We start from the raw sequence: 16,764 nt of genomic DNA, 5'->3' as shown, positions 1-16,764 counted from the left end.
ATTTTTGATTCGCATAGTAAAGTTATTCGATCGGAAAAATTTTTTATGAAAATATGATATCGATGCGAATAGGAAATTTCATTGCAAAATATTCAAAATTACACATAAGTGATATATTATTTATGAATTATTTACTTTAATTTATTAAGATTTGAGAAAATCGTTTTATATAGAGGACACGAATTCGTCGATCATAATTTTTCAAGAAATTTCGACAGGGGCGCCAACTGTCGATGATATTAACGTACTAACTGAATTCGAAAGGCTTTCGTATAATTGCGACACAAATAGAGAATATATTCATTTTGTAATATAAATAAAAGCGCTAGAGAATCGATTTTTTTTTATTTATTTTTCTTTTTTTTTTTTTTTCTTAATTTATATGACAGGCTTTACAAACGAGAAAAGGTTTTAAAGATTATATATATTTCTCTAACACGTTTGTTCGTTTTATTGCCGTTGGTAGCACTGCGAGCACTAGCAACGGCAGCGGAATCTAGATGGTAGGACGAGTACGACGCATGCGCATTTGCTTCTCAACGGAATAGTCGTAAACAACATTTTTTTTCAATCCAGAACCCTCGCTAGTTTACGTATAGGAAAGTAACGGGGGGGATTACCGAGTTAGTGGATGACGCTTTTTTCTGCGTTTTCGAAGGATTTCGCAGAAAATATGAGATCGTACGGGTACGAATTGTACCCGTAATTTATACATTTATGGCTCCTCGGTATGCGGTGACGTCATCCGGATCGTTCTGGAAGAGCCCTGCAGGACAATAATGGCGGGTACGTATTTTGGGTTGGGCAGGAAGAGACACTAGTTCCTCTTTCGGATTTCCTATACGTAAACGTCGTACGAGATTATTGTTTATTAGCGTTATGTCGTTTATAGATTTGTATGCGAAATACAACTGTACGTATTGTCAAGAAGACATCACGGGTCTGCGTGTTAAATGCGTCGAGTGCCCGGATTTCGACCTCTGTTTGCAGGTGAGTCGAACGGGAACGCCTGTTCCTTGTCACGTGCTCGTCGTCGTCTCTCTCCCTCCCCTCCCACTCTCCTTATCACTCTTATCCCCTCTCTCTCTCTCTCTCTCTGTTTCTCTCTCTTTCTCTCTCTCTCTCTCTCTCTCTCTTTCTCGCCTCTCCGTTGTCATTTTCTTTCCTCGTCTTTCTCTTGTCGGATTTTGCGTGCTGAAGCTTGCATCGATTCTCACGAATGTTATTGAGATCAGCTGTTGATCGGTTAGCTCTTGTGTCGTATATAGTTATCTACAATAATAAACGAGACAAGCTCTTATTACAGAACTTTGTGAGAATTATTATTATAGTCTTCGTTTTTGTTTTGCTTTGTTTGTTTTTTTTTTTTTTATTTTCTTTCCTTTTATAATTTTTACGTTATTCCTTATGTTATTATGAGGATGAGAATGAAAATATTAATGATTTGTAATGTTGATATATCAACAGTGCTTTTCCGCTGGAGCTGAAATTGGTCAACACAAAAATGATCACTCTTATCAGTTTATGGTAAGTATAAGCGTGTGTAAATGTATTGTCATAATTTTTTTCTTTTCTTTTCTTTTTTTATTTCTCTTGTAATTCTTAGATATATGTTTTATTTTTGTATTTTACAACAATGTAGGATTCTGGTACCATTAGTATATTTAATGGACGAGGCAATTGGACCGCTAGGGAACAACTTAGACTTTTGGATGCCATTGAACAATTTGGCTTTGGGAATTGGGAGGATATCAGTAAACATATCGAAACTAGAACACCGGAAGGTACATAAAAATTAATTGAAAAATTTATGTTTATATTGTATGTAATACAATTTTCTGTAACATGGGATTATAGAAGCGAAAGAAGAATATATTGCTAGGTATCTGGATGGTAATATCGGAAAGCATACATGGCCACCTACAGAAAGCTACACACCAAATCTTACGGATCAAACTAAGTCAGATAACGGACCATTATCGCCTGATCTCACATCTCGGTTACCTCCACTCGATATAACACCGGAGGAAGCGGCTCAATTGGGCTACATGCCTCAACGAGATGACTTTGAAAGAGTAAGTCTAACATTGTAATTCGTGTTTGCCTTTTTAACCATCTAACATATTGTTAACAATATTTATTTCAGGACTATAATCATGAAGCAGAGTCTCTCGTTTCGTCATTATTTTTGAATCCTGCAGAGGATGATGATCTCGACATAGCACTTAAGCTAGCGCAAGTTGATATGTATACTAATAATTTAAGAGAAAGAGCTAGAAGAAAACGTGTCGTACGGGATTATCAACTTGTGTCTGCTTTCTTTGCATCGTCTAGAAAAGATAGAGGAATAAAGAAGCGACAAACGAAGGAAGAAAAGTATGAATTTATGTGAAGTACTACGTCTTTTGCTGTGCTATATGTCTATTAAATATTCTTCTGTTCTTATTCAGAGAATTTAGGGACAGAATGCGCACTTTTGCACAATTTTATACAGCACAGGAATATGAGCAGTTCCTAACAAATCTTGAAAGAGAAAGAGAGCTTCGGTTACGACTGTCGGAACTTTATCGTTATCGAGAGCATGGCATATCAAGACACGAAGAATGTGCTCATTTTGAACAAGTGATTGCACAGGCTCAGGGACAAAATGATACCGCGGATCACTGGACAGAGAAAAAATCTGTAAGTATTTGTTTACATTTATTTATCATTTTTTTTTTTTTTTTTCCTTTATGATACGTACAATATATATCAAAGTTAGTAATTTCACGAACAGTTTTATATCACCATTCTTTCCAATTTTTTCCATCAAACAAACATGTACTATTAACACTTACATGATCACGGTGACATGGCACTATGTATTCTCGAAAACTAAATCTAATAGTCAAGCATTCTCATTATTTTTTTCTTAGAGTCATTCTTAACAAAAATACAATGTCGATGTCTACGTAAAAAAGATGCGTAGCCCTCAATTGGTTCACATGTAAAAAGTATGACAGGGATTTTCTAAATGTATATATTATCTCTACTAATATTACACGAATCTTCGGATAAGCAATTAATATTTCAGCTTTAGTTTCTTGTTGACACTCTTTGTTCATGCAAATCCATACAGAGGGAATGTAAAACAACGTTCAGAGCTTTAATTATACTGTATGTACTAGCTTTTTCTTCCTCTTAACTAATTCTATTGTTTGTGGTGCGTGTTGCCAGGCATTTGTGAACAGATTGTATCAGTTTGCATTTCACTTAGGGCAGCAGTGGGCCGTCCACACCAATACACCGCCACACCTCAAAAAAAAGGTAAGATGATACATTGAAAATTTTTTTTAACACACACACACACACACACACACACACATTTATTATATGTATATATAATATAAATTTGTCAAGATAGCTTGTTCTAGTTTACAGTCCATTTCTTCATTCTAGAGAAGAAGAAAAAAATTACTCTTCCACCGACCGAAAGTCCACTGTAAAGCTAGACACAGCCAGCAGCAGCTCCACAATCAATCAAATCAATCCCAATCGGACGATGATTCCAGCCAATCAGTGGGTGGAGCAGGATAGCAATCCGAATACTTCCAGTCAACATTCTACAAGTTCCAATTCTACCGTAGAAAAAAATTGCATTGTAGCATCATCTTCGTCGAAAACACTCTCACATTTGGGAGAAACAGGAGAACGAGACATAGAAATGGAGGCATCTGCACATCTTTTAACGAAACAAGAAAAATCATTATGTCTTCAGTTAGACTTGAAGCCGATGCAGTATTTAACACAAAAGACTTTGTTGTTACAAGTGAGTTTGTTTCCCTTTTCAATATAGTATAGGTATAGTTTTTGTGTTCTTTTTTTTTTTCGTTTCTTTTATTCTAGAAAGAATATATCGTTACAGGAATATCTCAGTGGTAATAGAAAATCAGGGATTATACCTCAGTCGGAACCAGAGAGTAAGATACTTCATTATTTGGTAGCTAATGGTTGGATTGCAGCCAATTGATCAATTATCAAGAAAAAAGTTATGTTTATTTTCTTATTCTAAGTCATCATTTATTTCATTAACTAAGTCTTAGATATATAATGACAATGTGAGTCTGACTTAATTAATGCATGAAAATCAGGTAGAAAGAAGAGAGAAAGCTTATAAAAATTCTATCTACTTTTTTCTTGAAACATTGCATCTATTTTATGTTATAAAGTTTATTGAAAATGATATCCCATGGCTGTCATCTATAGCAAAGAGTATCAATATTGCACTATTACATTAATTATAAATGTAACGATAGTAGCATCATTTTTATCCGATGTAGAATTGGGTTGGGGTATACATGTACATATATAGGCGTATACACATATCGGTATATGTGTATATATATATTTATCATAACAAGTCTACCACTTTTAAATTCAAAAATTGTCTTAAGAGAATATTTTATAATACTGCCTTCTTAGTCACTATACATACTGTTCTATCGATTCTTCCATAAGAAATTTTGTGTTTTTTTTTTTTTTCTTCTTTTTCCTTTTTAAACTATACCGCTGCACATATATATATTCTTGTTTATTTTATTTAAATATTATTTGTTACCATACTTGACAATAAGGAAAGACTATAGGCAAAACGTACGTCAGATCTTTAAAAATCATATGAAAACGTTACAAGAACACCAGATATGTGTAATTGTAATTATAATTGTAATTTATGAAAGTAATCGCTGTCATGCTCGAAGATATGGGATATATTCTATCACACATTGAATACGTTCTTGCTTAAAATTTTAAGCAAGATAAAATACGCAAAGCTAGCTGTGACATTAAAAAGAAAAGAAAAGAAAAAAAAAAAAACGAAAAAAGAAAAAAAGAAAAAAATTGGGACATAAACGAAAAAAAATAACACCTTTCTTATTGCATTAATATACCGCTACTGAGAGATTACATGTTAACAATATGATATGTATATATAGATTTAGCTTTAAAACAGAGACATTTACGTAGCTTAGTCCGTTAAATGCGGACTTTTTGTTTGTAATATAATGAAAAGAAAAAAAAACAAAAAGAGAGAGAGAGAGAGAGAGATTCCTTATTGCTGAAGAATGGTACAAATACGATAAAATCTAATAACTGTGAGAGAAATGTATAATAGTAGATAATTTATCTATCGCCGACGCAGCATCTGTATGTATATATATATTATATGGCGAGAAACACATAGTACCTTTTTATTAATAGTAAATACTAATGCACAAAGTATAGAATTTCAAAAGTCGAATGTAATCAATGATTTATCTGATCTTATCAATCTGATTCAAATTTATCAGGGTGGATTTTTTTTCTTTTCTTTTCTTTTCTTTTCTTTTCTTTTAAGGGAAAAAAAAAAAAAAAATATCGAAAATAACATATTTTCGAGATAAAAAATATTTCATTTCATAACTGATAAGTGTAAATGCAGAAAATGATTTCCGTAAAACAGAAAAAAAAAAAAATTAAAAAACATCATGTGAAAAAGAAAAAAAACAATTCAAATATACATATATCGTCATATTAATTTAATATGATAAAAAGAAGCAAGTTAGCAGCATATTCTTTTACAGAGATTGTATTTGGAAGTGTGAATGCGCTGTATAAATGTAAGAAATATGACACGTTTTGCTTTGCATAACTATTTTCAATATAATATCCACGGTTATGAAGTATTTCTGTGTAATTTAAAAATAAATATATATATATATATGTGTGTATTTATATATACAACATACACATATGTATATGGATGCGTATATGTGTGTATATGGATACATATATATATATATACATATACACATATATATATATCTTGAAATTTTGTCGTTATGTAGATACGAAGTGATATAAAAAATGATTATGTAAATATCATGATTAGGAATATGCGTTAGCTTTTAATTAATCATGAGATTTACGTTATTTGTTAATGAGTCTAAAAATGTGTATTACTACGAGAATATACATACACTAAAGAAGAAGGAGGAAACTCCTAATATTTTTTATGAAGGACACAAAATAATACGATTATCTTAGTTTGTTTTTGTAATATCCGATTGAAGGCTTCAACAGAAAACAAATTTAGCAAAGAGAGAAAAAAGAATATACTACATATATATATATATATATATATATATATGTGTGTGTGTATATACACATATAAAAATTTTCATCAGAATTAATAATGTTTTTTAATAACAATAATAATGATGATAATAATGATAATAATAATAATATTAATAATAATAATAAATAATAATAATAATTAAAAAATACTTTTTTATTTCTATATATACATATATATATCTTTTCTCTTAATAATCACAATCAATACATTTATATTATATTTCATAACAAAGAGAAAAATATATTGGTAGACGTACGAGAGAGTAACAGGAACAACAATTATTATTATTGTTGTTGTTGTTGTTATTGTTATTATTATTACTATTATTATTATTATTATTATTATAATATTTTCTTTCTTTTTTTTTTTTCTTTTAATTTTATTTCTATTAAATTTATCGATTATAACGATTTCAGAAAAAGATGAAAAAAAAAAAAAGAGAATATGTCGTTTTGAACGATCTTAGAACAATGATAAAATTAATAAACGTTACGAATACTGTAATAAATATGTAAAGGAAAAAAAAAAGAAAATAATCAACGTCATATAGAATAATTAATTTCATCTTGAGAAACAAAAGAAAACAAAATGAAAAACTGCTTATGGATTTCTGCGTTAATCAAATCCAGCGATTGTTAAAATGTACGAAATAAATTGTACAATATTTTCTTTTAGAAATCTCTTTTCGTCTCGAATATTTCTAATTCGAATTCCATTTTATCGAACCAAATATTATTTCTCCTTTTTTGTTTTTTTTCTTTCTTCTTTTCATACATTTTAGATTCGCTTATTTATACTGTTTTACCGGAAGGACGAGTTAGCAAAGATATTCCAACAAGAAACAATTTCCATTATGTGGAATAATTTCCAATTTGTGCGTTCGTGGAATGAAAAATTAGTTATCAGATTTTTTCTTCCTTCCCCTCTCTGTCTCTCTCTCCCTTATTTCCTCTTGCAATAATTCTTCCGTCTTGTGTAGAAAGGAAGAAAAAGTGATAGAAAAAAAAAAAGAGAGAGAGAGAGACAGACGTATACGTAATCAGAATCTTTAATGAGTTGAACCTTCAATTGAATTGTACGATAAAACATAGGTGAATTGGTGATAGATTTTGTAGGATCAGAAATGTTTTCGATCCCACCTTTGCCTATTTATTTCCACCAGTTACGTATCGCCAATTCCGTAGGGAAGGAGATCCTTCGACGAACGCGTAGATATATAAAAGGCGTCCGTCACTTCGATCTCTCATACTATTAAATTCAATCGTCTCTTACGAACTGGCAGGTGAGTTACGTCCTGATTTCTCTTACTTTCTTTTTTTGAAAAATATTTTTTTATTTCTTTTTATATTTTTTGTTCTTCCTATCTTTCTTTATATATATATATCTTTTATATATTCTTTATATACGTATGTGTATACATTTCTTTTTGTTACATCAATATTCCTATCAATATTCTAGTTTTTCACTTGCTCGCTTTGTTCTAATCACGCGTATTCATACTGATTTATCTATCTATAACTGTTCGTTTTTTCGGTTTGTTACATTTTTCTCAGGTTTTACAACTATAATAAATATTTGTTCAAGACTATTCTTTTATATAAAAATAAGATGTTGTAATTATATAAATAATGTGTGGTTTCGATATTCGTACGTTTATAAATCTTCTCTAACAATTTTTGAAATGTTTCATTTAGTAAATATGAAGACAACGTTCCTTTGTATTACCGTTCTTGCGGTAATCGTGGTTACTTCGGCAGAGGAATCAACGTACACCACGAAATTTGACAACATCAATGTCCATGAAATTTTGCACAATGATCGGCTACTCAATAATTATGTCAACTGTTTGCTCGATCAAGGTCGTTGCACTGCTGATGCTGCTGAATTGAAAAGTGTGTTTTTATTTTTATTCGTATTTATAGTCTCTTTGTTTTTCTCCTCTATTTTTTTTTCGTGTTCATATACATGCATGTAATATTTCAGAAAGTTTGCCAGATGCTTTAGAAACTGATTGTTCCAAATGTTCCCCGAAGCAAAAAGAATTTGCTGAAGAAGCTATGAAATTCCTGTCCCATAATAAGAAGGAAATCTGGGAGAAACTTCTTGCCAAGTATGATCCTGAGAAGAAATACAGAAATAAATTTGAGAATCGTGCGAAGGAAGTCGATATCAAGATCTAAAGAAGAATTCGAATATATAAGATGAAGAACGGAAAAATGGAAATAGAAATATGATAGAGCGAGATAAAGATAGAGAGAAAAATAAGAAAAGTATGATAATTTGTGCCAAGGCATATTATTGACAAAAAAAAAATAATAGTAAATATTTATTCGTGTATATATATATATATATATATGAATATATACATATAATTATATTTCATAAAATAAAATTTGAAAAATCATATTAGTTATAAAAATTCGATATTTACTTGTTATGCATGATGTAAAAATTATAGTTATTATAATAAATAAACTATCATTTTTACTATAATTTTATACGAATTAACTAACTTTTACATGAATTTTTTAACAGGTAATATTTGTTAATGTGACAAATAAGATTTGTCGATATAATAAAAATGTGAAATCGGAAAGAATCTTATTTTTTAAACCTCATTCGATTTCTTTTTTTATGTTACGTGAAACTGATAATTATGTAATTAAAATCTATATACGTGAGGAAGGTTTCCGTCTGTCTTATAACATGACATTGTAATGCAATAATGTTGTGGATTCTTTCAATATCATAAATAGAAAATTGTCTTACCAAGAGAATCGAACAAAAAAGTTGTTTGACATTCTCGCCTCGAAACAGGTATCTACGTATAATCAGTAATAAAATAAGTTGTAATAGCACACAGAGTGCATTTTATATGTATTTATATACATATATTTTTAATTGAATTTAAAAATAGATCCTTCTCATAAATAAAAAGATGGCTTGGAAACATCAATTTCCCACTGCATATTTACTTATTATTCTGTAAAATAGAGTAGATTAAAATCTGCAATTAATAAATAAAAAGAAAAGAAAAGAAGAAAAAATTCATATTACATTCTGAAGATAATCGAAAATCAATGAAGTAAATAAAACTACGTTCACGTTACATGCAACAAATTTATCCATTTGCAATAAGTTAAGAGTCAAGAATTTATTTATCTATATATCTATATATATGTGTGTGTTTGTGTGTGTGTATATACATATTTATTTTTTTAATATTTCATTAATTTTAAAATAAAATGACGGGGTTCGAAAAAATGAGTAGAATCGGACGAACGGTCGAACGTTCGCGTGAAGATATATTAAAGCGTTATTTGAAAATGTGTCCAACATTTTATCACATTTGTTATGATCCTCTCGGTACTCATAAAAAATCACGTAGCTTTATAGGATTTTTAATGGGTATCTTTCTCGGTATTATTTTTTATCGAACAATTATCTTCCAATTAAAATTTGATCGTTATACCACTGTATATCTTGGTAGTATTATTATCCTTATATTATCTATCGGTTGTGCTACGTCTGTTCAGGTAATAATCTATAATATTTATTAAACTTTCATGGAATAACAGAATTAAGTAGTCATGTAATAAGTTACATATAAATCAAATTGAAAATTCAATCGAACGATTTCAATCGATCGAAGGAAATACTGATCAATTCGATTATTGGCTGTTAATGAATACTAATTACGTTAATCTTTTCATTATTCTTAGAACAGCATATTGTAAATTAACTTTATGCAAATGATCTCGAAGAAACGAGTTCGTGTCATCCTGACGCGTTCCTAGCGCAAAAAAAAAAAAATAAAAAAAAAACAAAGAAAGAAAGATAAAAGGAAAAATGATAAATGTTTCACGTCACTTACTTAGATATCATAGATCTAATCTTTATTCTTATTTAACGTTACAGATAAGATGCATCTGTATTCTTTCGTTTCCTGCATTTTTCGGTCGTGCCGGACGTATTATGCTGAGAGCATTGATACTTGGATATATAATCGCTGGACCTATTTTTAATATGACATACAATGGGAAAGAAGTTATAAGAAGTTTTGCTTGTACGGCCAAATTGACGTATAATTTGACTAAGACTCGAGCTGATCTTATGTTCGAGCCTTTTCATCGGGCCATTTTAGAAATGAGATCGAACGCTGGCGAGTTAAAGGATGCTTTATCATCGGTTAGAGATCTGATGAGTCCGATAGTGGAGGAGATCGAAGGAGAGGAAGAGATGATGAGATTGAAAGAGGAGAATGATTATCTCGATGAAATTCAAGGGGATTCTAAGAGGAGCGAAGAGATCGAGGATAAGCGAAAAAAGGAGATGAAAGATGCCAAATCGGAAGCTGAATTTTATTCGGTCAAATATAAGATGAAAGTTGAAGCACGTTGCGAGGAACAACTTAGCCGTGGTGCTGGTAGATGCAGGTAAGAGAGAGAGAGAGAGAAATCATTGAAAACGATGATGAATTTTATTATAAAATGCATACGTTCTTCTTTTTTATTCGATTGTAAGATTTTTTTTCTTTTTCCTTCTTTTTCTATTTCTTCTCTCTTTTTTTTTTTTTTTTTTTTTTTCAGAGACATGTTCGCCGATGCTTACGACAAGTGTTATAACAAGGTAAGCGTTTTTGCAGCCTGGCTATTATGCTGGCCGATGAAGTTGACGTTCGTTTGCAATCTCGTACAAGCTTTGGGTGGAGCTAATATATGTGATCCTGATGGACAAGTCGATGTTGGTGTTGGCGATGGTTACGTAGCATTAAAAAGTAAGATTGTAATTTTTTTTATCGTAGTAATTCTTTAAAAGGTTTAGTAGATTTTCTTTCTTTCTTTTTTTTTTTTTCTTTCTTTATTTTTTTTACTTCTTTTTAATGATAAATTAAAGGAAAGAAATTATACCGTTTTTTATATTTCCTTTTCTTTTCTTTTTTTTTTTTTTTTTTTTTTTCTTTTACTATCAGATACTCGAAATAAATTTAGTGAAAGTTTGAAGGATGCGAAACTTCAATACAAATTAAAGATTGCGCCGCCCATATTAGATATTCATGATGCCGCGACCGCTGCAAAAGCAATAATGTATGATTTCAACGTCAGAAGGAGATACTTCGAATCGGTGATGATATTTGCAAAGAGATGTTTATCATTAATTTTTCTGAAAATTATATTGAACGCTCAAAAGTATCACGACAGTTATCTGACCGATATAGAGTTTGATAACATTTACGTGACACGTTATTTTCGAAAGATCGATGCTAGAAGAAAAGCTCGTGGTAGCATTACCTTGTTACCATTAAAGAAGGCCGAGAGAACTAATTTTATCGATCCTTACGGTTTAAAGACGAGCAAAGCCGAGAGACAACATATCACAGGTGAAACGTTGAAACTCCTTTTTGAAATAATCATAGCTACGAGTTTCATACTAATGGACAGATTATTCTTCGAAGCACTCGATTTGATTCGCCGTCATTCACGATTGGAATTTACTCAGGTAGAATTATTCGATTATATGATATTTAAATGCAAATCTTTCATTCATTTATTTTTTGTTTTCTCTCTGTCTCTGTCTCTATCTTTCTCTTTTTCCTCTACTTTTCTAGTCATATATTATTTATACGCAGTATAGGTTGGTCATCACGATCTGAGTTTGCAGATTAAAGGTACAGGTGTCATAGCTTCTCTGATCAGACATTTGATCAATGGTTTCAACGTGAAGAAACACACGAAAACTGTTATAACTAATGCACCATGTTTACCAAGACCAACCGAATTGCCAAGTAATCTAATACTTCAGATTTATTGTACCTTCCTAGCCGTTTTCATCTTAATCTATACGTCCGCTTATACTCAGAGGACGCGTTTCTTTATTTGCTCGTTTTTTTATCGGACTCGTCAAAAACGACGTATATTATATCTATACAACGAAAGTTTACGTCGAAGACACGGTTACGTAAAATTTACGAAAGCGAAGATTATAGCATTGGCTAGGACACGACATTTGGAACAAGAGATCTCCTTCACAATGGCCTTAAGGAAAGAATGGCCGAAACTTTTCGGCTGGTTAAAATTATTCGAATCGGCAAGAGAAAAATGTTTAGTTTGCGGAGAGGTTGAACCACGAAGGGGTATTAAATTTCGTCGATGTACAACACCAGGTTGTCCTTTCGTTCATTGCGAGGAATGTTGGAGAGACATCGGACAAATTTGCTATGCCTGTGCCGATGTTTGTGATACCGATTCGGAAGAACCAATGGATGAGTCTGAGTCAACGGAATGAATAACAACGAGCTGTTATCTCTCTCTTTCTCTTTCTCTCCCTCTCTTTTTCTCTCTCTTCGATCCTTCTCTCTGACGTGACCTTTGAAAGTCGTTGGAAAATCACAAAGACCGAGTTACGATACGATTTCAAGTTTACATTTTATAGTCTCGAAGTATCATCGTCTTATTGAAGACGTTGAAATCATCAAATTAAATATTCCATTCATTAGATCCATTAGCACAATCAGGAAATCATTCTGAACGTTAACTATTTTATTTCTAATACTTCGTGAGACTTCTTTGTTAAATCTATTTTTAAATTAGAAACGATCCGTCTGATATACATTTTTTTTTATTTTACGATTAGATATATATATATATATATATGTATATATGTTACAATTAAAATAAAATATGTGCATATGCATATCGAAATAAGAGATTAATAATAGCATGTGATCAGTAAAAGAAGAAGAAGAAGAAAAAGAATAGCGAATGTCGTACTTATTCATAATTCATAAATTTTCAAACATAGTAAGCATAAATTAATGTCCTGGAAATTTCTTCGAACATAATATTTCCTAGAATTATTCTGTTCATTGACTTTTCTCGGTCAAGAGAAAAAGACTACGGAATAACGTCGAGAGAAAAAAACAAAAACATGGATGACAAAATCAAAAAGAGGAAAAAAAAAACGAAGAAGAGACGTTCTAAGAAATATTACCTCTTCTCGCATCTCTTTCTCTCTTATTTATTTATTTTTCTAAACACGTATTACGTCTCTAGGAATACTTATTTAATCGTATGTCAATATAAAAAAAAAAAAGAAATATTTATGTTCCAAGAAATATACCATGTATACATACGTACATACGAAGTCGAATTTGACTTATGTTGTTGTTTCGACCGATCAATATTATATAATCACGAAATCTTCCGATCGAGAATATTATATTTAATACGATCTCGTGCGTCTAACGAACCACATCGAGTACTATAAAAGACATTTCGAACAAAAATCGTATTTACAGAAAGAAGTTATTCGACGAAAGAAGAGTTAACGAAATATTTCGTGTTATAAATTATTGAAAACAGAAAAATATATACATATATATATATACGAAAGAAAAATGTTAATCTTTATTATATTGGCAACGTGCAACATCGTTTTTCAAGAAACTTTCGCTAAAGAAGAAAATAGAACGGAGGAAGGGAAGAAATATACGACCAAATACGATAACATCGATATCGATGGTATTATTAAAAGCGAGAGACTATTGAAGGTTTACGTGGGCTGCCTTCTCGATCGAAATCCTTGCACGCCGGACGCGATGGAATTAAAAAGTAAGTACACATCTTTCAAATTCCAAGTTAGTCATTTAGAAATTTCCCTATCGTGCGAAACGAAATCATTATGATCAAACACTTGGTGAAAACTCAAGAAAGAAAAAACATTAGTAATAATTTTATTGATCTGGCAAAAAACAAAAAGACGAATCGAAAGACGGAAAAGCGTTAACGGAATATAAATAAGACCAATACGCATATACATAGTTTGAAACATCTTTATCGAAATATCAAGAAGCTTTCAGTATCGTCGTAAAATATTTTAGGATAAGTCATTAAGAAATTACCATTAAGAAATTTTTTCTTCTTCTTCACGTTAAAGGCTACGCACGATCTGCGTAAAGACGTTCTTATGCACGTGTGTAGTGTGATTTTATGAAAGCCATTACGATGATACAGAGCGTACAAGGACGAAATATGAAAGGTCATATCTTGACCACAAGATTGTTACTAACTTTTTTGTTTCCTTCTTCTCGTTCGTTAAATTATACTTCTTTGTTCTTTTTTTTTCCTTTTTTTTTTTTTTTTTTCTAATAATCTAAAACCTCTTTATTGCTTTTTTATCGACATATTTTATTGTCTATTTTGTTCGTTTTTCTTCCTTCAATTTTGTTTTATGCTACGTTTATATATTTTTGCGTTTATATATTCCATCGTTTTTTCCTTTTGAACGAAAAATATGTCGTTTTATTCGCGCATTTATTTATTTTTTAATTTACTATATACGCTTAATTCGTACAATCATATATTTATAGATTTTCTTGAATAGTTTTTATCCGATATGTTCATTGATATTTTCTTTCTCAATTTTTTATATACAATCAATATTATGTATTTATACATCTATCTCTCTAATTGTTTTATATATAGACGCATTCTATATGTCTACGACGATTGGTATAATATCTGTTTACGATGCATTCGTAAGATATCTGCTTAATGACACTATAACGATGTTATTCTGCTGTTGAAAAAACTGTCATTATCGCATCTCTGCCATTACTTCTGCCATTATCGTAGTAATAAAAAAAGAAAATCGATGAAAGGAGAGAAGGAGAATATTAATGAATCATATTAACGAGCCAAAAATTATTATTACCGCATAAAATTCCTCGAGTTACATTAAAAAATTGTAAAGAGATTTTGTTACGTTAAATCTCTCTCTCTCTCTCTCTCTCTCTCTTTGTTAAAAAAAAGGGAAAAAAAAGGAAAAAAAAAGATTCATATGAGAAAAGTAAAATTTTTTCTAGGAAATTTACCAGACGCATTATCGACCAATTGTTCGTCCTGTAGCGAAGCGCAAAAAATTGCAGCTGATAAACTATCTCATTATTTGATCGACGAGAAACCAATGGAATGGGGTCACCTCGAAGAAAAGTATGATCCCGATGGCGAATACAGACGACTTTACCTAGAAAATAAATTTTCTAATAATAAGTCTGAGGATCAAGATAATAGCAAAAAAGATTCCAAAGAATCGAACTTACCGTTAGATTCTTAAAAAGATCGCAATCAGTTATGTATCCAATATTTCGAATATCTTGATCCTTTAATCCTTCGATGAATGATTTATTTTAGTAGAAATTTGTAGAGGAAAATATGAGCTCAATATTAAAGCAATCAAAATAATAATCATGTTATTGATAATAATTACATAATTATATCACATTATGATATCGTATATATATATATATATATATATATATATATATATATATGTATATATATATATCATATTTATTAAAAAATATAGAAAAATATTTTTTTTTAAATGAAAGTAACTAACAAAATTATTTTTATAAAATTTCATTTATAAAGAAAAGAAAAAAATTAAATTCATTCACAATACATACAAACGCGCATAATAATGTTACGTATTACATATTCTAATATATTTCTACTTTCGCAATCACATGGATTTAAGGATTAACACGAATCGAATAACCCTGTAAATCATTAATCATATTAATCCTGGAAAATGAAATCTAAAAATATATATATACGATCACTCTGCTGATATCAAATAACAAACAGATTTCTTTGTTTATCTTCTCTCAAATAAAAAAGAAAAAGGTAAGAAAGAAAGAAAGAAAGAAAGAAAGAAAAGGAAAGGACAGAAAAGGAAAGGAAAGGAATGGAGAGAGAAATATATATATATAATTTGAAGGACGAAAAGCGAATCCTTGGTTGGTATTTACGATGTTTATTAGACTTCGTTGCATACTTACATATATGTACATATCATACATACATAGATACCTACTTACGGGATAAAGACGTTGGGGATTTACGATACGCAAGAAAATCAGTGACAATGAAAATAGTTGCGCAAGAACACACAAAGAAGGCAAAACAAGTTCATGATTCATAACTGGACTCATGAACGACCCGACGACCTAATGCTATTTGATTCTTTTGCCTTGTCATCTAACAATACAACTATCTATATATATGTAACTTCAATCTCTATCCTAACATTTATTTTCACCTTCGATCGATTATTTTTCTCTTCTCCATTCTTCGTGGAAATTTGTACTAACGTCATTAGACCATCGTTAGTTATATTTCTAATTCTCGAGAGCAATATTTTCTTTATGTCGTTCTATCTTTTTCTTATATTTTCCTTAAATAAGAATTTAGAAATTAGTTCGTGACTTTAATAATTAAATTCAAGTTTTTCTCTTCAACATTTTTTATTTACTTTTTCGATCGATTATATTATCATCTTTCGTTATTCGTGAAAATATATTGTTGAGAGTCGTTAGATTTCCAAATGAGAAAATTTTTATTTCGAAAATACGTCCATCAAACGTTTCATTAAAAGACTGTCTTATCTCCTTTTTTCTTTCCCATACACAAGAACTTAGAAATTAGTTTAGAGTTAGAAACGATATCCCTTCCCTTCTCCCCCGTCCGCCCGGATCGCCCGTAGATCGTGGAAGATGAAACGTGGAAGACTAACGTGGGTGGTCAGATGTTAGGAACGATCTTTTCGGA

General features: G+C 30.6%; 4 protein-coding genes across 11 annotated transcripts; all 4 read left to right on the top strand.

Moving 5' to 3' along the window:
- The first annotated feature begins 504 nt into the window (after positions 1-504).
- On the top strand, positions 505-5,361 carry LOC122631932 (transcriptional adapter 2B). Of its 8 annotated transcripts, none has more exons than XM_043818177.1 (11): positions 505-786; positions 893-990; positions 1,468-1,527; positions 1,643-1,784; positions 1,858-2,075; positions 2,147-2,376; positions 2,451-2,682; positions 3,119-3,156; positions 3,257-3,305; positions 3,437-3,808; positions 3,886-5,361. In XM_043818177.1, the coding sequence occupies exons 1-11, from the start codon at positions 780-782 to the stop codon at positions 3,919-3,921; spliced, it is 1,482 nt and encodes a 493-aa protein (XP_043674112.1). In that variant the 5' UTR covers positions 505-779; the 3' UTR covers positions 3,922-5,361. The 8 variants fall into 8 exon arrangements, with proteins under 8 accessions (XP_043674112.1, XP_043674107.1, XP_043674108.1 ...); XM_043818172.1 differs by having other exon boundaries at positions 508-786; positions 3,905-5,361; XM_043818173.1 differs by having other exon boundaries at positions 508-786; positions 3,257-3,306; positions 3,441-3,808; positions 3,905-5,361.
- A 1,925-nt stretch (positions 5,362-7,286) lies between these two features.
- Positions 7,287-8,415, top strand: LOC122631938 (ejaculatory bulb-specific protein 3-like). Its single transcript, XM_043818187.1, has 3 exons — positions 7,287-7,436; positions 7,849-8,046; positions 8,138-8,415. The coding sequence occupies exons 2-3, from the start codon at positions 7,854-7,856 to the stop codon at positions 8,332-8,334; spliced, it is 390 nt and encodes a 129-aa protein (XP_043674122.1). The 5' UTR covers positions 7,287-7,436; positions 7,849-7,853; the 3' UTR covers positions 8,335-8,415.
- Positions 8,416-9,393: 978 nt separating this feature from the next.
- On the top strand, positions 9,394-12,748 carry LOC122631939 (protein sneaky-like). Its single transcript, XM_043818188.1, has 5 exons — positions 9,394-9,690; positions 10,073-10,590; positions 10,744-10,931; positions 11,127-11,653; positions 11,789-12,748. The coding sequence occupies exons 1-5, from the start codon at positions 9,400-9,402 to the stop codon at positions 12,437-12,439; spliced, it is 2,175 nt and encodes a 724-aa protein (XP_043674123.1). The 5' UTR covers positions 9,394-9,399; the 3' UTR covers positions 12,440-12,748.
- Positions 12,749-13,245: 497 nt separating this feature from the next.
- Positions 13,246-15,399, top strand: LOC122631937 (ejaculatory bulb-specific protein 3-like). Its single transcript, XM_043818186.1, has 2 exons — positions 13,246-13,764; positions 15,018-15,399. The coding sequence occupies exons 1-2, from the start codon at positions 13,551-13,553 to the stop codon at positions 15,266-15,268; spliced, it is 465 nt and encodes a 154-aa protein (XP_043674121.1). The 5' UTR covers positions 13,246-13,550; the 3' UTR covers positions 15,269-15,399.
- Positions 15,400-16,764: the final 1,365 nt, after the last annotated feature.

Source organism: Vespula pensylvanica, chromosome 9 (assembly GCF_014466175.1).
Source record: "Vespula pensylvanica isolate Volc-1 chromosome 9, ASM1446617v1, whole genome shotgun sequence".
NCBI lineage: Eukaryota > Metazoa > Arthropoda > Insecta > Hymenoptera > Vespidae > Vespula > Vespula pensylvanica.
The sequence above is the reverse complement of the archived record's forward strand: the minus strand, read 5'-3'. Positions and strand labels throughout refer to the sequence as shown.